Source organism: Gorilla gorilla, chromosome 5 (genome assembly GCF_029281585.2).
Source record: "Gorilla gorilla gorilla isolate KB3781 chromosome 5, NHGRI_mGorGor1-v2.1_pri, whole genome shotgun sequence".
NCBI lineage: Eukaryota > Metazoa > Chordata > Mammalia > Primates > Hominidae > Gorilla > Gorilla gorilla.
The window spans coordinates 17,642,481-17,663,932 of NC_073229.2; the positions used below are offsets into that span (position 1 = coordinate 17,642,481).

At 36.4% G+C, this 21,452-nt stretch overlaps 2 protein-coding genes across 5 annotated transcripts; both read right to left on the minus strand.

Moving 5' to 3' along the window:
• Positions 1–4,042: 4,042 nt before the first annotated feature.
• LOC129534569 (solute carrier family 35 member F5-like) lies at positions 4,043–10,661 on the minus strand. 2 transcript variants are annotated; one of them, XM_055392098.2, is made up of 3 exons: positions 10,374–10,660; positions 6,323–6,482; positions 4,043–4,132 (listed from the first exon to the last, which is right to left on the minus strand). In XM_055392098.2, the coding sequence occupies exons 1-3, from the start codon at positions 10,450–10,452 to the stop codon at positions 4,108–4,110; spliced, it is 264 nt and encodes an 87-aa protein (XP_055248073.1). In that variant the 5' UTR covers positions 10,453–10,660; the 3' UTR covers positions 4,043–4,107. The 2 variants fall into 2 exon arrangements, with proteins under 2 accessions (XP_055248073.1, XP_055248072.1); XM_055392097.2 differs by lacking the exon at positions 4,043–4,132 and adding an exon at positions 5,479–5,866 and having other exon boundaries at positions 10,374–10,661.
• A 1,762-nt stretch (positions 10,662–12,423) lies between these two features.
• On the minus strand, positions 12,424–21,082 carry LOC129534570 (solute carrier family 35 member F5-like). Of its 3 annotated transcripts, XR_010134140.1 has the most exons (5): positions 21,009–21,082; positions 18,610–18,777; positions 16,738–16,819; positions 15,553–15,640; positions 12,426–12,621 (listed from the first exon to the last, which is right to left on the minus strand). XR_010134140.1 is itself a non-coding variant. In XM_055392099.2 (3 exons), the coding sequence occupies exons 1-3, from the start codon at positions 18,671–18,673 to the stop codon at positions 12,525–12,527; spliced, it is 249 nt and encodes an 82-aa protein (XP_055248074.1). In that variant the 5' UTR covers positions 18,674–19,087; the 3' UTR covers positions 12,424–12,524. The 3 variants fall into 3 exon arrangements, 1 of the variants encoding a protein (XP_055248074.1); XR_008681210.2 differs by lacking the exon at positions 21,009–21,082 and having other exon boundaries at positions 12,424–12,621; positions 18,610–19,085; XM_055392099.2 differs by lacking the exons at positions 16,738–16,819; positions 21,009–21,082 and having other exon boundaries at positions 12,424–12,621; positions 18,610–19,087.
• Between the last annotated feature and the right edge of the window lie 370 nt (positions 21,083–21,452).

Genomic DNA, 21,452 nt, shown 5'->3' on the forward strand with positions numbered 1-21,452 from the left:
CCTCACAAAATCTCTAAAAGCTAGGCCAGCATGATGCAATTCTCAGTTATCTAGCAAACACTATTTTTAAAAATGTGTATTGGGACTAAACGTACCTCTGAATTCGATGTTTTCTGCATATAAAAGCAAATATTCTTCTGATTCCCACCATCACAGGATCCCAACTATTATAATGGCATAGGAGAGTTACAATAAAAAATGAAAAAAATACAGGGATAGCTCCTGCAAAAAATAACCAAGAAAACTGCACCTAAAAATAAAAGATAGAGGAAAAAACACACCCACAATTATCATTAAGGCAATTTTCCCCTTCAGTGTAAGTTTTCTATTTGTGAAAACTAGCAGGAATAAGAACAATGGGAAGACAAAATTAAACACTGACAATGTATTAAGTGTATTATTATTAAATAAGAATTCAAGACTTCAACTAACTATTCCATGTACCTAAATTACCAACAACAATAGTTCTTGCTTGGAAAATAGGCTAAAGGAAAGCCAAGAAAGCATACTTTCCATTTATAGGCATTGTACACTTAGAGTAGAGATATACAGTATGAAACTTTGCTCCTGCACACCATGTCGCTCATTTCTTCTTCACTGTTTGCTGCCTAGTCTCAAGTGGGTCTCTCTCCCTCAGTTTCTGAAGTCATCTTCAAAAAATGTATATTTTCGTAAAAAGTTACAGTTGTAGTATGCTGTGTATGCTACAGTCCTTATGACAGTACCAAAAACAAATTAAGTGTAAATTTGACACTCAAAACTCGCTTATCTAGTAATAAATGAAAAAAGCTCAAAATGAAATAATGACCAAATAAAATAAAGAAAAAAAATAGAAATATTTTTACTAAGGAATGTTAGCCAGAGAAGACAAGCAACAAGACAAGCCTCATCAGTGATGTCAACAAGTCTGATCCTCCAATCCATCATTTATCAGGGTTGTCAAGAAAATAAAAAATATCTGTAAGTAGGGTGGAGGTATTAAAATCAAAAAGAAAAAAAATAAGAAAAACAAATATATAAATAAAAAGAAAATAAAAAATAATGAGATGCCATCCAAAACAAAACTCATTCTTCCCTTTCACTAGTTCACTTTTACCATCTAGACTCAGCTAAAGATCAGAAACGATTGTCAAAGAAGCCTACACTGATCAACCACTGAGACTTAAGTGTAACACACAGGAGGTTTGCTTTAAAAATAATGATGAAAATAGTAACTTCTATCTATAAAATAGGGAAGGAAAACTGTGTTTGCCCTCTTTGAGAATTAAAAAAAAAAAAAAAAAGGGCATGGAATCATAGGTAAGACTCCCTCTGGTGGAAAACATATACTATTCCATTTCATAGCACCATTAGTCAGAGTAAACGAGTTTTGTGAGCATAATGTCTTTTATGAGGGAACTCACAATGCATAACACAAGAATAATAACTGACAATTTTTAACATGCATGCCCTATTTCTATGGCATTCATATACAATGACTGAGTCAGCCTAAGAACACCCCGGAAAGAATAGTCATTAAACTGAAAAGCCTTCATTTAGTTATGAAATTACCAATATATTTTAACATATTCCTGGAATATTTGCCAGAATGACTAATAATCAGGAAAAACCATGCTGCATTTAAATTATCCAAGATCAGAAAAGGTATTAAGAAGTTATAAATAATGCGATTAAAAATGTAGATATAGTTGATAGAATTATTTCATGAATATTCAACTAAAAACCTTATTTCATAACTGAATCAAAGCAAACTTAATAAAGATAGATAAAGCCCTAGAAGACTTTAGAAGGCAAGTTCACTTTCCACAATGTAGCTGTTTATATGTTGTCTCATAATAAAAAACTTCTAATTTGATTTCCAACAAGCTAAGACAAAAGAAATGAAGCCATTTATTACAACAAAGAAAATTACCTATGTAAACAAAAATTTTTTTTCTAATTCCTAAATATATCTGAATATCAAATAGAATATGATCAAGGTTGCTTTCTATTATATAAGATGATTATAAATAGATTTAAATAACCAATTTGTTTCAAGCACAATGTTAATAAATGCTAACATTTCAGAAGCTATATATAAATACAGTTAGCTAATTAAACCTAAAAACCCTAGAAAAGTAGATTTCTCTTATCATGTTTGTGTTACAGTTCTGGACACACACTGCTGCTTTTTCCAGATGGAATCTCCCTAACCTCAATCCTGACACCAACACACAGCCTGCTCCTTTAACTGACTGCCCAGTTCTAGATATGAAGACAATCAAGAACACCAAATCTTTTCTTGATTGTCTTCATATCCAGAACTGGTCAATCAGTTAAAGTTTGGTTATGTTTTTATAATTAATTGCATGTGCATACATTTCCCCGTTTTGTCTTTACCCTAAAATACTTTATTAAACAAATTATAACCATTATTGTTTGTAATGATAATTATGAAATGACTAATCATTTAATACAATTAGGTCCCCTGTGACTATTTTCTTAAAAATTCCTGAACATTAAGCTGCAATTTTTTTCAATCTACGAAAGCTTTTGTTTTTAAAATATCAGTACAATAAAGATGATTTACACAGTAGTCTACCAAAATCCTCTAACAAGTAGCACCTTCCCAGTTTCACAACCAGTTTGGTTCATATTCAGGATTATGACCTGAAGATGAAGAAGGGCCTAGATATTACTTAAATCTATAAAAGAATGATGTGTAATAATGTGCAATGTTAGTGTTATATAGAATATCCACATTCTTTGAAAATGCAAGTTATGTAAGATAATTAATTCTCAATTAAGGAAAGAATCTCAGTTCTTTAACCATGACAAATAAGAATTTACTGACCATAAAACAAAGTTAAATATCAGTAAAGAACTATTTTATAAATAAAGAGGATATACAGCACTAAGCATATTTTGCTTTTATCTTTTTTTTTTTTTTTTTTTTTTTGAGATGGAGTCTTGTTCTGTTGCCCAGGCTGGAGCGCAGTGGCATGATCTTGGCTCACTGCAACCTCCGCCTCCTGGGTTCAAGTGATTCTCCTGCCTCAGCCTCCCAAGTAGCTGGGATTACAGGTGCCTGCCATCACACCCAGCTAATTTTTGTATTGTTAGTAGAGACGGGGTTTCACCATGCTGGCCAGGCTGGTCTCGAACTCCTAACCTCAAGTGATCTGCCTGCCTCGGCCTCCCAAGTGCTGGGATTACAGGCGTGAGCCACTGTGCCTGGCTTAAGACCTAGAGAAAAATAGGTTTAAAATTTTGATTATTGCTTGTACACATTATAAGCCTTTGGGCCTTGAAGTATTTCCCTCTTCAAATTATATTAGACTAAAACACACATACACACACACACACACACATACACTTCTGTGACTTAGTAGTTGCAGTTAAAAGTTAAATGCCTACATATACTGAACTGTGTGATAAATGGCTATGCTCCATCTTTCAGTGCTGGGCAACAGCATACCTCTGTTCTTCCTGCTACACTCAGGAGCACTGAATAAACTCTTCCCTTCTAGGCTGCTGGCAGTAACATCCCAGATTCTCTTTTCTGTGGTGTTAGCATTGCCAATATTTATCACGAGAATCCCCACATCCATACTAGGCCTTCAGAGAAAAGGGATGGGATACCCACTCTGCTGAGTCCAGAGAGAGATGGCTAACTTTTACTGCAAACAGCATGATTCCTGTGCTGCTCATTCAGCACAGTGTGAAGGAGCCTGTGACAGGGTTTATCGCAGAAACTAAAATGCTTGTATGATAAAATATGACTTACCAAAGAACATCTGGAACAGAATCAGCTCAAAAACTGGAGAACTACATATGAAGATGATGCCCTTAACTTAGAAATTTAGGGAAAAAATGGAAAAGCTAAAAATGGAAATTATCTATTTCTTTGGTACTTTCTATATTTCTATGTAGTAAAGCACCTTGGGAGAGAAAGCATCAAGTATTATTTATGTTTGTATCCTTATAATTTAATCACATCTCAACTTTCATTAGGTTTAATAACACACCTAAAATATCTATGAATAATAAATAGTTTCCTTACCTTTTGCATACACATGTCAGCTATTATGGACAGAGGTATTGTAAGGCTTAGTGCAAGTGTGCCTATCAATGATGAGGTAAGAAAGCGCCCCTAAAAAAAAGAAAATATACATTTCTATATTTAAAAAATTAAACAACCAAAGAAAAACACTGAACAAAGACTTTCTATCCTATAATATAGGCCTGTGAGATCAGGAGCAAAGATAAGAGGCTAGGATGGATTGAAACATAAAATATAATAAAGTTATTAAGATGATTCTCAAAGTTTTTCTTCAAATATTAAAAATACAAATATATAAGTATAAAAAGCTCAAAATATTTTATGCTATTTTCAAGATCTGTGTGCAGATATTATTCAACTTTGGGTGTATAGCTTATATTTCATTAATTTTTTTAAAAAACTGTTGAACAGTTATTACAGTTTTGTGATGATTTGTAGATAACAAAGAAAACAGCATTGTTAACATTGCAGGACAATACTTCACACATAGACTTTAAGGAAGTGATAAGCCAACATGTGATTCTGTCACCAAGCAAAAATATCTCACCTTCATGAACACTAAAATCATGTGTTACTCTTTTGATTTGGCTTGGCATAAAAAAAGAAAGACTTGAATATTCTTAAAAAATATTTTCTTGTTGTTTTCCATTTTTCTAACAATTGTCCTAACCAAAAGCTAAGTAAGCTCTTTATTTTCACCTTGAATTATCAATGTGGGTATGAAATTTTGAAATATCTATCTGCATACAATTTTGTTGAATTGAAAGAAAATATTACACCCAATGGAGACAGATGAGCCATTTATAAAGACTGATAATTTGGGCATATAAGGAGAAAATGAATTATAAGCCAAGATAAAACCATAATGTATATCGTTAGGACTACAGATCCATGGAAGTTATAGGCAAGTAAAATCTAGCTCAGTATATGTCAGAATTAATAATGCTGTCCTGCAATAAAAGGGGCTATCTCTCAATAAAGTGTCACTAGAAGTAATGAACAGAGGCTGAACAATGAGTCCTTATTGATGAGGTAAAGGAAACAAGTACTTGTGGTTCCCACTACTTAGCTGCTCTGTGAAAAGAGCATTCGGGGTCAAATACAGCATATGTTCTTGGATGTTTATCATGCAGAGTACTATAATTAAAAACCTGGGAAGTAGAATTATAAAGCCTGTTTGACTTAATCCAGCTGTTAAGGTGGATCCAATTTAGCTAAAGGCTAAAGCCTTTTGTCATCTGTTAATAGTTAAGGTTAAAAAAATCGAGTATCTAAAATGTACATAACTAAAGATGAAAAAATTAATGAGCAAATGGATTATGATTTTAAAGAATTTTAGATCAGCAAAGGAGTTTAGATAAGAACATAAATTACTACAATACAAAGTAAATCTTTAAGTATTACACAAAAGAGAGTGATATGGGGGATATCAAGAAAATAGGTATTTCTTAACTGGGCAGGGAGACACAGCACTATAGGCAGAGCATTAAGGAAGACTCCACAAAAAAGTCTATTTCTGTTGCAGTCTTTTGCAAGGGAAAACTAGTTAACAGTTTCAATGGGTATGTAATAAAATTCATTTTATTCACTTATGTTTTATTCATTCTATTCATTTCAAATTTCTATTAAATAAAAATAGGACTAAGTATAAAGCTCTGTTATTTGAAAGGTCTCTCAAACTCCATACATGATACTGTCTTCAAACTATTTTAAGTTTATTATCGCATATCAGTATATTGGATATACAGCATATCAAAGTATGTTAACATCTCAAATCAATCACAGTTTAAGGTTTACATATCTGGCTCACCCATATGAAAGGTCCTGAAAATAAATAAAACAAAAACACCTATGAACAAGCAAACAGATATTCCAAAGCCTCTTAAATAAGCACCATCTCCTGGATTCTCAACTAGAACTCATGCACTCATACTTGGCATACATACCTCATATGTTTGGATATCCATTAGATAATGACTACTTTCATTTGCATAATACTCCACTTTCTAAAACATTTTTACAGTTTTACACCATTCATATTCATTCTTTCATTCAACAAGTATTTATTGAGCTCCTTCTGTGGACAAGGTACTACTCCAGAATGGGCACACAGAAGTTAAAAAACAAAGTCCCTGCTCTAGTGGAGTTAAAGTATTCAGTTGTATGTGTGTTGCAGAATGGGGTGCACAGGAAGGGCCACCAGCAAACAGACAAATATAAACGCTTAAAATATCCAAAAATTAATCAACTGATAATAATTGGAGAATAAACAGTACATACCACAACCACAGGAACTCTGAGAGTACTGTTCCAATAAGGCCATTAATGATAATGCACATTAATACTACTTTATTGGGAAACTCGAAGTCCTCAAATCCAGTATAATGAAGTAAAAAGAAACCTGGCCATAAGAGCAGCAGATTAAACAAACCTACAAAACCTGAACATGTATAAAAGAGACAAGAGTTAAAATTGATTTATTTCTATTTTCCAAGCTTATTAACTCTAAAATCAAAATTAGATTTTGCGCAAAAGCACTCTGGGAGGTTTCCTTAGCTAAAACTTCTGTTGGTTTGTTTTTAAGTCAGTCCTGTGAATAGCTCAACACCATTAAAAAAAAAACTGTCTGAAGCAACTGGTGATCACTCAGTTCAACTATCCACATTGTATGGGAGCAACTACTATGGAATAAACCACTTTGGACAACTCAACAAGAAGGGTTGTTAACCTTAGCTACTGATAATATAGTGCCCTAGAACTTAAAAGAAATAACTGGTATGTATGTGTTTGTGTACTCAGCCTAAATTAATTTTGAGGAATTAGATGGTTTGATCTCTGATTCAATTATTTATGTCCAAAACACTTGTGCTTTGCGAGCAATAATGGAAGAAGGTTCCAAAGGAGATAAAACTCTTGGTTCCTGCATTCCCAGACCTCTAACTAGTTAGTGAGAAAGTATGTACACACAAAGAGATATTCAACGTATGAGCGAAGTACCACTGACTAGTTATTAAGGAAAGCCATCCCACATAGTGGTTAAGTGTGTGCTCGGCAGTCTGACTGCCTGGGTCCAATCCCAGCTCTATATATCACTCAATAGTAGTGCAAGCCTTATACCTCTTTAAGCCTCAGTTTTCCAATCTATAAGCATAAAATAACATTTAATAATATTTAATTAGGCTTCTGGGAAGATTAGACAAAACACATAAAATATAGCATAATATCTGGCACATGGTAAGCACTTAATAAAAGTTAGCTAATATTATTATAGAAATTAAGTTTATATATGACTATATACATGTAAAAGTAAAGAATATAAAGAAAAAGATTACAATTCTATAATAAATTTTGTTGTACTTCCTATACAGTTTATGTCACAAATTTGCTATATGATTTATGTAACTATACAGCTTTCTTAAAAGAAAATTAAATTACAGTAGATATATAATTGATACTTACTATGTCACCTAAATAATAAACCAGTCATTAGGATGCCTAGTTAAATCTTAACAGGGCAGGAGCACCCACTCTCTGTCTGATGCTAAAGACTCACAGCCACCCCACTTCTGTGAAGGGGGGCAAATAAGTCTGCCTTTCCCAGCAAGTTCCCACCCTCCACTCCACCCCATCTTCTGCAGCTCATGACTAACTGATGGAGGCTTTACGAGGCCAGCCATCACGACTCAAGGCCCAGACATATTAGCTGCTCTCCCTCTGCTCCCCGCCTCAGTACCTGCAATGAATTGGGCCAAACCTCAGTTATACTTGTGCGCCACACGGTTCTTTCCCCTTCTCTATCTTGCTTCCTTCGCTGCAAGTTTTTCCTTCAGTGAACTCCCCACAAAAAATCACCCACACAAATTCCCCATCTCATATCCTGTTTTAGGGAGCCCAACTATTATGGTTTGGCTCTGTGTCCCCACCCAAATCTCATCTTGACTTGTAATCCCCACGTGTCAGGGAGGGACCTGGTGGGAAGTGACTGGATCATGGGGGTGGTTTCCCCCATGCTGTTCCCATCATAGTGAGTTCTTACAAGATTTGATGGTTTTAAAGTGTTTGGCAGTTCCCCCTTCTCAAGTTCTCTCTCTCTTGCCAGTGTGTAAAACATGCCTTGCTTCCCCTTCACCTTACGTCATGATTGTAAGTTTCCTGAGGCCTCCCCAGCCATGCAGAACTGTGAGTCAATTAAACCTCTTTTGTTTATAAATTACCCAGTCTCAGGTAGTTCTTTATAGCAGTGTGAAAACAGACTAATACACCAACTTACATCTATTGATTAAAAAAACAACAACAAAAGAACACATATACAGCAAGGACACATGACCTAAAATGCTTAAATAACATTACAAAGTTGTTTTAATGAAACACCAAAATGTGGCATTACCAAGATCTAAATCTATTTTCTAGTCCCTGAAGTGCTGAGTCTATGAAATCCCACATAAATTAACATCCTTTGACCTAGAGACAAAAGTCCCAATGACCCCACCTATTCCCTCGACTGCCCAGAATCTGGCACCACATGCCTTTCTGTTCTTCTTCCACAAAGCGAAGTTCCAGCACAATCATTCAGATCTACTCACTGCTCCCTGTTAAGCCTCTGCTCACACTCCCTTGCCTGAAGAGCCCCCAACATCCCAATCCTAACTTCTCCAAATCCTGTCTATTCTAAAGCCCAGGGCAGATCAATATTGCTTTACATATCACATCACATATGAACAGGACCAACACAAGCCACATGTCTATATGCACTCTCCCTAATATGAGTAAATTAAGCAATTTTTCTTGCAAGTTGTCAATGTATAAATTTTTAAAAAGTACCACTGACCCAACCACCTACCTATAACACTAAAAAAAACTAGCATTTTATTGCATTCCAAATAAAATTTTCTATGACTCTCAAATAAAATATCATTAAAATTATCTTTTCTTTTTTAAGAGACAGCATCTTACTCTGTTACCCAGGCTAGAGTGCAGAGACACAATCATAGCTCACTGCAGACTTGACCTCCTGGACTCAAGTGATTCTCCTGCCTCAGCCTCTCATGCAGCTGGGATTACAAACACATGTAACCAAACCTGGCTATTATGCTATATTTCTTGAATTCTATATTTAAAAAGAATTTAAGAAATCATTCAGCCTCATGGCTTTTCAAACATTTTATTTTTGTTAGTCTTTAGGTACAAGTATTTAATCTATTTTTAGTTTTAAAATAGTTTTAAAATAGTCTTTTTTAAAAAAAATTAAATAGAAATGCAGTCTCCCTATGTTGCCCAGGCTGATCTTGAATCCCTGGCTTCAAGCAGTCCTCCTGCCTCAGCCTCTCAAAGTGCTGGGATCACAGGCGTGAGCCACAATGCCCAGCCATAAGAAAAATCTTTACTATAAATTAAATTCTAAAGCAAAATGCTCAACAAAGTAGAGCTGTTCCACAGGTGAAGCAGCAAAGGAGTCCAAGAACTAGACCCCTGCATGCAACTGTATTTCCTTCCAACCATCCCAGAAGCCTACCTATTCCCTAAATCACAGTTTAGAGGCCATTCATCTAGTCCAATTTCCTCATATTTCAGATGCCTATGAGATAAATAAAGTTACAACAGCTGGATTCCAGGTCTCCTGACTCCTTGTAAGCTGCACTTTGAACTCTTATCACGGAGCTTCTTTATCTATTTATATTCAGATATCTTTTGAAAGATTATCTTGTCAATGTGTTCTTCATCTGCAGTCCTACAGATATCGCAAGTTCTTTCCTGAACTGATGTCAGGCAAAGGAAAATTTATAAACCATATCCAGAAACTATAATTGGGTAATTTGAGAATGAATCTATGTTATAAAAGTGTCTGTGTCTTAAAGATAAAATGCAAATGAAAAGCATTTAAATGGCCCACAATTTTTAATGTACATAAGTACATAGACTGCGACAGCATTAAACATATAATTCGGGTGCAGTCTCCCCAGTCCTTTGCTAACTATTCAAAAATGGCAAAATGTAAAATACAGCAGGCAAACTCTCACATGCTTATAAGAGCATAAATCTGTCCTATCAGTGAGATAAATATCTGACTTGCAGTCTGAAGACATCAATTTGAAAAAAGTGTTAGGAGTTTCTTTCTGTCTCACACTGAGGAGATGGGCACTCCCTCATAGGTGCATAACTATGCAGGATAAAGTAAGGAAAACATTGGGACTGGCCTTCATAATCTTTAAATGGTTTTAAAGAATCATACGGAAGAAAAAAAAAGGCTTCCCTATTCCCTCCAAAAAACAAAAGCAAAACCGTGTGTTAATCATTTAGAGTAAATAGCCTCCCAAGTTACATATATTCTTACCAAAGAACATTGGAATATCCAACTTGTCTTCTCTATCTACTTTTCTCTTAATCATAACAATATAGACAGCATAGAGCATGGCTCCAGCAAGAGACCAAATGGAACCTGTAAAAATGGACGTGATTTAAAGCAATCACTCATTAGCTCATTCAATATACGCTTAAAATCCAATAATGTGTCAGATAATATTGCAAGAATATACAAAAGTGAAAAGATATATAATGATATAAATCACCTTTATATTGATATAAAGATATATAATGAAAAGGTATAGCCTACCCCATCCAAGTCTTCTAGGAGTACAGGGAGGAGTTTAATGTGTTAACAAATAAATGCAAAAGCATTCACCTCAATGATCCGACCAAAACCTATACATATTATAATAATACAACTCCAAAGTAACACTTTGTTTTTAATTTAGAAATGCATGTTTCTTATTTTACCCTACATAAACAATCTTGACACCTGGCATTTTCCAACTTAACAAATGTTTTTTTCCATCACTAAGCTGTTGCTTGTATTGTCTTCCTTACCCCCATATACCATTCTTAATATGTATTGCACTACCACTCCCATCTTAAAGGCTCTGTTAAAGTTCCATTTCTTCCACAAAGCATCCTCTTTCTAATCGGCTGTATTTCTGTCCTGTCTTCTGTTTTAGACAATACTTACTATTGTCAAGTATGGTATTAGTTTAATCCCTAGTAGCTTCATTTTATAAATCTCATATTGTTCCAAATCAAGAACTCCTTGAAAACTGCAAACACATAATTTATACTTTTTAGTGTTCCGAAATAGCTAACATAATACAGATCTCACAGTACATAAATAATAAATACTGATTCTCTTTATTAACTCTCAAAAACATTTAAACTTTTCCAAGCAGCTAAATAATGTTCTGCCAAGTGGTCATATTCAATACTTTAATCAATTATTCAAAAGATGAATGTTTTATTACATTTTTTTATTATTTTCAAACTTCTTTTAAAGCTAAGGAAAAGCCTGTCAACAAAATCTTGCATACACATGCACATACCAAATACATACATTGTTTTATATACACAAAGCTGCTCTGGGTGAGAAAGAGGTGAGGAGGTTCAAAGCACAGCTCACTGGGTAGTAGCTAGGAATAATTCAGAAAGCATTGTTCTATTCAATAAACCTCAAATATCTAAAGAAGTATTCAAAGAGAAATAATTAATCTAGGTTTATTTTTTATTATGAGGTCTCACTATGCTGCCCAGGCTGATATTGAACTCCTGGCCTCAAGCAATCCTCCCACCTTGGCCTCCCAAAGCACTGGGATAACAGGCATGAGTCACCATGCTCAGCCCAGCTAGGTTCTGATTACTTTTGTTTTTGTTAAGTCTAAGCAATGGATCAAAATCTAAGTGTTCACCATAGCAGTAACTATGAATCAAGAATCAAGAGTAAATGACAATATTCGTGGGTGAAGATATGACAGCAACAGGAAATTTGTATAGCCTCAAAGTATCCCCCACAAGATGCTTATTACTTACAGTGGGAAATATTAGTAACTTTACACTGGAGTAGGGTGGTTAATTTTAACCACCTTAAAATTAACATTACCAGCAACAGGACAAATCAATATCATGTGCCTTTTGGTAGAATGCACTGATCAGGAAACAATATCACTTCCATTATATTCTTACCAAAAATGCACAACCTCAATTTAACCAAAGAAAATGTCAGACAAATGCAAATTGAGGAACATTCTACAAACCAACTAGGTGGTACCCTACAAAAGTGTCAAGGTCATAAAAGACAAGAAGACTGAGGAACACTTCTGCATTTAAAGGAAACTAAGGAAACACGACAATTAAATGCAATAAATGATCCTGGATCAGAAAAAGAACATTAGTGGAAAAAATGGCAAAATTTGAAAAGGCTTTATAGATAACAGTATCATAATCAACGTTAATTTCTGATTTTTATAACTGTATAATATTTATGTAAGTTGTTAACATTTGAAAAAGCTGGGTGAAGGCTATGAGAATTCACTAAACTATTTATGCATTTTTTTATGTTATTTCCAAAGGAAAAGTTCAAAAAAAAAACACCCTGCTAGTGCCTACCCTTCGTACGTTCATCTGTGCACATGAGCACGCACATGTAACTTTCTTGTTTACTCTAACAGAGAGAATCCAGAGTCAAGTACTTACCTATTGTATATCTTCCAGCAGATTTTTCAGACCCTGACAGGTTTACCAGTACAACACCTCCAATGCTATGAGAATAACAGTCATTAATGATGAGCTAAAGAATTCTGAAAAGGCTAATCATAAAGATAAAAATTATTTATAAGTGATCAAGACTAATCTCAACTTTGGGTAAAACTATCAAATAATTTAGCAATTTCAATAATAATATCTAACAATATCAATATAATATAGTGTTATATTTGTATTAACTCATTTAATCCTCACAAAATGTACAATATTATACCTTATAAGGAAGTCTTATTACTGCCATTCCCATTTTACATGTGAAAGCTAATACCCAAAGAGGTAAGGTAACTTGACCAAGATCACATAGCCGAGACTGAAATACAGGCAGTTTTACTCCAGAATCCAGTGCTTTTATGTGCTATGCTATCCACTGTCTTTCAGTTAAGAATGAATTAACCAACTTGTCATCCCTTTCCAATCTTTCTTTTGGATTATACAAATATATCAAACCCATATAAATCCACCAATGGTACTACTCTTGCTTATTGGTAAAATCTAAATTAACAGTAAAACTATCCTTACGTGCTTAAACAATTTCACTAATCTCATGATTTTAGTGGATAAAAATAAGACTGAATTAAGGATGTAGAGATATCAGAGGTCATTCATAAACTCAATTGTTATTTTCTGGGCATCTAATATGGGCAAAGCACTGGGTTACAGAAGTGAACAATACAGATGTGGTTCCTGTCCTCAGGGAACTCTTTACATTGTCTATTTCTATGAATCTTATAAATTGTAACACGTTTTCAAGTAGATGAGATATTGCTAATTAAAAAAAAAATTAGCCTAATTCTCTCACCTTGATGAGAAAGACCAGTGTGGCAGTGGGAGAGGAAGATGAAAGAAAATATGTATTCCCTTACGGAAAGATGTCATCAGAACTCAAGTGTAGTCCTTACACTAAATATGCAAACCCTTCAATTAAATCATCACAATTTTCTGTAATAATCACTGTTCATATTCAGATTCAGCTATTATTTATTGAGTATCCACAATATATTAGAAACCAGGGATTTTGTTTCCATTTAAATGATGATGATTATGATAATGGCTAAATATAGCGAGCACCTCCTGTTGTGTATCAGACATTGTTCCAAGCACTTCAGAACTTCTACTCATTTAATCCTCATAATAATCCTATGAGAGAAATCCTATTATTATCCCCATTATACAGATGAGAAAATTGGCACAGAAATGTAAGGAACTTGTTCAAGATCTCAAAACTAGTAATGATGGAGATGGGATTGGGTTCCAAGTTGTTTGGCTTGAGGCCACATTCTTGTCTCTCAATTGATGAAATGAGATTTCTTTGCTTAGATTCCCTTCAAGATTGTTGCTATGTAAAATTCTTTTTATAGCCTCAGAAATTGAATCTCTTAGTAAAATGCCAATTCAAAACAAAATATTAAACAATGTTTAATACATAATTCTTAAGAACATATACTTACTCAAAAAATTTCTAAGTAACACTTTTTTTTAAAGGTACAGATAGTAAATATTTTAGGCTTCTGGGCCACATGGTATTGCAATTCAGCTCTGCCTCTGTAGTGCTAAAATGGCCATAGACAATTTGCAAATAGATGAGAGTGGCTGTGTTCTAATACAATCTGATTTACAAAACCAGCAGCTGACCCAACATAGTTTGCCAACCTCTGTTCGTCTACCTACTTTAATGAGAAGAAGTAATGTACTCTGTCAAAATACTTACAAGTTCAATATTTTATATCCATTTCCTTCTTTATCAAGTCTTTATTAAGATACCACAAAGAAGTTATAAATTAGCACATATTTTAAATAAAGTTAAATAAAACCTCATTTACTTCTCCAATACAAACATATTTCCCTAATGCAAAAATTTGCTCGGCTTAAAACATTAGTAAACCATGTAAAAGAATAAATCCCTAGTGGCCATAAAGTCTAAATGATAAATTAGTTGGATCAACCAGCTGCCCATTGGAGCAACCATGGTTAATTTACCCTTATAACTAAAAAAGAAAAACATTTAATATTAAGAGCTACCAGTCTTCTATGATTGCCCAATACCAGACACTTCATAGCTATTACCACTAAACTTTAAAACAAGGCTGCAAGGTAAAATAGATAATATCATTTTCTCAACTAGGAAACCCTTTCAGAGTTTAAGGAAACTGCCCCAGGGCAAACAGCAGAGCTCTTATTCAATCTCAGCTTTGATAACCAAGAAACACTACTCTCCATCAAATCATCCTGCTACCTTCTCTGATTTTGTTTCATAAAATAAGTTTTATTAAACCAACACATCTTTTTTCAATACTGTCTATGGGCAAAGCCCTATGCTAGGTCTTTGATGACACAAATATAAAACAAGGCTATGGCCTTCAAGGGTTTACAAACCAGTAGGGAAGACAAGACAAACATACACAAAGTTAAATTAAAATATTTAAGTATAGTTATCAGCAACACTCATATTATGCAGTAGTGCAAAACTGCCAAATGAATTATACAGAAAATAACTGAAACATCACCTGAGGCTTAGACAATTAGAGAAAACTGAATGTTAGCTTTCTAAGAGAAGTAGAAAAAGGAGAAATAAAAATCAAAACAAAGAGGGGAAATTGCCTTAAGAAAAAGAAATAGAAACTTGGGAGATTATGAGGATTAAGCTGCCACATTAAGTGTGAACGTCAGTCCAATACTTGATGAGTCTGCAGACACATGAATGGGAACCAAAGCAGCCTTGGGGTTTTCCCTCTGGTTACCCTACCCAGGAAGGTTTAGAAACCTAGTGCAGGATGTGACAGGGCTAAGTAGCATCATGTCCACTTAAAGCCTTCTTTTATCCACATCTTTCTTTGCTCTTACAATACAAACTACCCTGGTGCCACTATCAGAAATTGTAATATTGTATTTTTAAGCAGAGTAAACTAGCTATCACACTATATGCTTACCTTAAAATTACAGCTAATAGTTTAGAAAGGGTAACTCTATCTCCACTGTTACTTGGAAATACTGCAGCAAGGATTAAGGTAAAAAGTCCTATGAGGAGAAAAGAATTTAAAAATGGTACATGAGTTTAAATACTGTCAACATTTTTACTACCAACTTCATTGTTTAAATAAGCAAATTATATACCTACCTTTCAAATTATTTTTGTCACTCTTAACTAAGAAAATGACTGCAGTTAAGTAATGACTAGACTGAAATGTTTAAAGTTCATGCATAAAATAGCCTCCAAACTAAACCATGTTTATTTCAACAGTACAGATCAAGTACAGTCCTATTTATTTTAAACTAATAGGAAACTTAAATCTTATTCAGAGTAACATGCTGACTTCATCATAATCAAGCCTGTGTCCCTAAAGTTATTTTTATAGCTTTAAAAATACTTTTGTCTTCCAGATTTGAAAGGTGATTCAATCTTAAAACACCTATCATAGGGCAAGTTATAGTTCTGAAATAAGCAATTACATTTTAGCCAAAGGGTCTAGAAAAAGATCTCTGGAAAGGATGTGTGAAGGGAAAGGCAACTACAATACAAAAGGCCAGCCTATAAAACTGTAATATGTTGTTATATAAAAAAGATTGTAAAGTATTTGAAGGAACATAAATAGCACAGGCTAAGGCATGAAACTACAGTCATGCTTAACAACAGGGATAAATACAGAGAAAATGTGTGTCGTTAGGCAATGTCATCCTTGTGCCACCATCATAGAGCATACTCACACAAACCTAAATGGTATAGCCTACTACACAGCTAGGCTATATGCTATAAGCCTATTGCTTGTAGGCTACCAACTTGTATGGCATGCTACTGTATTGAATACTGTAGGCAACTGTAACACAATGGTAAATATTTGTGTATCCAAACATATTTAAACATAGAAAAGGTACAGTAAAAATACAGTATTATAATCTTATGGGACCACCATCGTATATGCAGTCTGTTGTAGACTGAAACATCATATGCAACACCTGACTGTATACAGATTAAAAGGCAGTTATAATAGACTAATGTATATTAGAACTAATGTAAGAAGCTATAACAAGATTAAAATGTTGCACATGTACACATATATATACCAGAAATACATACACTGATTTATAATGCAGATTTTTAAAGACAAATTTCTTACCAGAAGTTGAAGATAAAATATTAACTATAGCAACTTGTGTGTCTGAAAGTGCTTCTTGATATGACAAATTTGCCAAAAACCACTAAAGAAAAAGAAAACCAAAGTGAACCCTAATGAAAGACATGTTTACATCTGTCATTACAATTCAGAATTCCCTTTTTTGTTCTCCTCCTAAATACCTTTCTCACAAGATGTTTTAAAAGCTGCTTTGTATTGAAAAAATCACAGGCTCCCAAAAAAGACAAACATTTATAATCAGACCTAAGACCACGCTACCCAATTGCCCTTAAAATTTAACAATAGTTGGTTAACAATTAGCATTCAGGTTTTTTTTTTATGAGTAAAATCAAGTATCAAATCAATTTAAAAATTTGCTTTATCTAGGCTGCGTGTAGTGGCTCATGCCTGTAATCCCAGTACTTTGGGAGGCTGAGGTGGGTGGATTGCTTGAGCCCAGAAAGACCAGCCTGGGCAACACAGTGAAACCCCATTTCTACAAAAAAAAATACAAAAATTAGCCAGGCATGGTAGTGCACACCTGTAATCCCAGCTACTCAGGAGGCTGAGGTGGGAGGATTACTTGAGCCTGGGAGGTTGAGGCTGCAGTGAGGCATAACTGCCTCACTGCACTTCAGCCTAGGTGACAGAGAGACCATTTCTCAAAAAAAAAAAAATCGCTTTATCTAAGTACTGCTGACACTCTGTTAAGTTTATCTAAATCATATTTAAATTTGAGAAAATTCTCCAACATTAGAATATATACAGATGAATACAGCATAATGAGAAATCTATTAAACCAGATGATGTGCATGGACATGGATGGACCTAGCTAGCTAGCTGGATTGAAAAATAAAAGGCTATATTCACTTTGGAAATTTAGAAATGTCCTATGAAAATGATAATTTATTGATTAATTGTGATTGCTTTTCTGAATCTCAGTTTGGAGACACAACCCAAAGAGTTCTCATAACTTTGGATACAGTGAAGGAAGTTTTCCAGCTATCAGGACTTTTTTTAAAAAATTCTTTCTTCTCTTCCACTTATCTAGGTTAGGATGGAGAATAAGAAATAATACTTTTTTTGATGAAGGTTGGCAGGATGTGTGTGTGTCCAAAGTTCAGTAATTTTCACTGATAATTCATCCTTTTTTTGTGGATAACACTTTTTTACTATCTGAAACAATGCTACTATGAATATCTTAATTCTAGTACACACCTGCCACCTGGTGCATAAGTACATGAGTGTCACCAAAGCATATACTAAGAGGTAGATTGCTGGGTCAAGCAAACTAAACTAATGGCTGGTTTTTGGTGTCTCTCTTACACTGGTTGACTCGAAGAGTTATTCCACCAAATGACTTATCTCTATTAAGAGAAGGACATCTCTCGATCTCTCTCAGAGCTTGTGGCTGAGTAGTTTTACACTAGTATTTACATTGCAAAGAAGTAGTAGAGATACATGATTGTAGAGCACTACCAGAACGCAGCAGATGGCTGAGAGCCTAGTAGTCTCCATTCAGTCCATACTGTACTCAAGGCTGAAGCCAGAATGAAACTGTGGCAACGTGGTTCTGATTCCATCTGCAATCCTTTGATTTCCTAGATAATTTCACATGCCTATCTAGATAGGTCTCGAACTCCTGACCTCAGGTAGTCGACCCACCTCAGCCTCCCACAGTGCTGAGATTACAGGCATGAGCCACCACGACCTGCTAGGAGTTCACGCTTTAGTTGGGGAAAATATACAATAAGCAAGCCAATTTTTAAAAAGAGAACTGCCATTAGATTAAATGCTACAAAGACAATCTCACAGGAAGATGGGATGTAGAATGATAAGGCTCTCAGAATAGTAAGAGAAACTATTGCTTCTTACGATGTTTGTCTTTCTTTGTATCAGTGCTCAGCTGAGTCTGCAGTGCTTCAGAGGCAGCTTTCATTTTATAAAAATCTATGATTTCTCCTTCCAGTTGTTTTTCTCTTCCTCGAGCTTCCTTATCTCCTCCTGTTGAATCATTTTAAGATGCTCGAATTTGTCCTGCAGCTGTGAAACCAATGTGCAGTTGTGACACCAAAGCAGTGTGGCTGAACACCCAAAAGAATATGCTTTTTTCTGATTATCAAACAAACCCAAATCATCACAGTAGAGCACGATCTTAATAACAATCTCAAAAACTCAGGAGTAAACACTCAGATATGGAATTTTTCTTTTCTTCTTTTTTCCTTTTATAAGATGGAGTCTCACTCTGTTGCCCAGGCTGGAGTGCACTGGTGCGATCTCAGCTCACTGCAACCTCCATCTCCCAGTTCAAGTGATTCTCCTGCCTCAGCCTCTTCAATAGCTGGGACTACAGGCATGCACCACCACTACAGGCGTGTGCCACCACACCTGGCTAATTTTTGTATTTTTAGTAGAGATGGGGTTTTGCCATGTTGGCCAGGCTGGTCTCGAACTCCTGACCTCAGGTGATCCTCCCGCTTTGGCCTCCCAAAGACTTTTTTTTTTTTTAATATAGAGACAAGTTCTCAGTACGTTGCCCAGGCTGGTCTCAAACTCCTAAGCTCAAGTGATCCTCCCACCTCAGCTTTCCAAAGTGCTGGGACTGACTGGATGCAGTGGCTCATGCTTGTAAACTCAGCATTTTGGGAGGCCAAGGTGGGAGGATCTCTTGAGCCCAGGAGTTCAAGACCAGACTGGGTGATATAACACAATAGTAAACTTCAACAGGAGAGAGAATCTGTAAACTTGAATATAGATCTTCTGAAATTATCCAGTCAGAGGACAAAGAAAAAAAGAATAAAAAAGAGAAAAGAAGGCTGGGTGTGGTGGCTCAAGCCTGTAATCCCAACACTTTGGGAGGCCGAGGCAGGCAGATTAAGAGGTCAGGAGTTCAAGACCAGCCTGTCCAACATGACAAAGCCCCATCTCTACTAAAAATACAAAAATTAGCCGGGTGTGGTGGCACACACCTGTAGTCCCAGCTACTTGGGAGGCTGAGGCAGGAGAATCGCTTGAACCCAGGAGGCGGAGGTTGGAGTGCAATGTGAGCCGAGACCACACATTACACTCCAGCCTGGGTGACAGAGCATGACTCTGTCTCAAAAAAAAAAAAAGAAAGAAAAAAAAGAGACAGAGAAAAGAAAGCCAACAAGACACCATTAGGCAAACCATTGTCAGGTTATAGGAGTTTGAGAAGGAAAGTAGAGAAAGGAGAAGAAAGCTTATTTAAAGAATGGCTGAAAACTGCCTAAATCATGGGAAAGATTTACACATCTAAATCCATGAAGCTTAAAGATTCCTAAAGAGGTTCAAACCAAATAGATACTCACCAAGTCACAATATAATCAAATAGTCAAAAGTTAAAGAAACTTTGCAGGTCAGGACAGAATCGAATAATACATTCAAAGTGCTGAAAGAAAAAAACTGCCAGCAACTAATACTATGTCTGACAAAGCTGTCCTTCAGAAAGAAAAAAGAAATAATGTGTTTCCTCGACAAACAAAGCTGAGGGCATTCAGGACCACTAGGTCTACCTTAAAAAAATGCTTAATGGAGTTTTTCAAGTAAAAATGAATGAAGTTGGGAGCGGTGGCTCATGCCTGTAATCCCATTTTGGGAGGCTGAGGTGGGTGGATCACCTGAGGTCGGGAGGTCAAGACCAGCCTGGCCAACATGGCAAAACCCCACCTCCAGTAAAAATACAAAAAATTAGCCAGGTATGAAGGCCACTGAGATCGTGCCACTGCACTCCAGCCTGGGTGACAAGAGTCAAACTACATTTCAAAAACAAAAAACAAAACAAACAAAAAAAACAAAACTTGAGGCCTGGCCTTCTGCTCCTCTCCAACCTCCCCTTCTCTGGGCCCAAGCCACCTTGGCTGAGGAGGGGGCGAGGAGGTGTGAGCCCCTGCCAGGAACCCCCTGCCCGGACCAAGTACTCGGCCCCCAGGCCTGCGTTCAGTGAGGCCTCCCGTGGCGTCAGCATGTTCGTCTGGAGGAATGTGGAAGGTCACTCTGCGGCCGTGTTCCTCTGGTACTCCATCCCCTTCCTCACCCCTCCCTGCAGCCACACGAGGCCCAGCAACCTGCCAGTCACTCAGTGGCCTCCAACCAGAGAAAACAACCTGCCAAGTTGGCAGCTGTTGCTCATGAGCGTCCACCAGGTGGGACAGGGAGTGTTGACCCTGGGCGGCCCCCTGGAGCCACCTGCCCTGAAAGCCCAGGGCCTGCAACCCCACACACTTTGGGGGTGGTGGAACCTGCTAAAAGCTCACCTCCCACCATGGAGGAGGAGCCCTGGGCCCCTCAGGGGAGTCCCTGCTGAACAGTGAGACAGAGAATGATCATGATGATGCTTTCCTGTCCATCATGTCTCCTGACACCCAGTTGCCTCTACCACTCAGATGATGTCAGGCCCAGTCCCTCAGTGCCCTGCGCAAGGAACAGGACTCATCTTCTGAGAAGGATGGACGCAGCCCCAACAAATGGGACAAGGACCACATCGGTGGCCCATGAGTGGCGGTCATGATCTTCAGCAAGCGGCACCAGGCCCTGGCAGGGAGCACCAGGGTCACTCCAACCAGGATATCCGGACCATCAGCCAGATGCTGAGTCTGGCCCAAAGACTTCTACTCAGTATGGAGCTCCAGGCCACATTGCAGCCCCTGGTGAGGGAGGTGTACATACCATGAATTGTGGGACCTTCAGAGATTTTCACT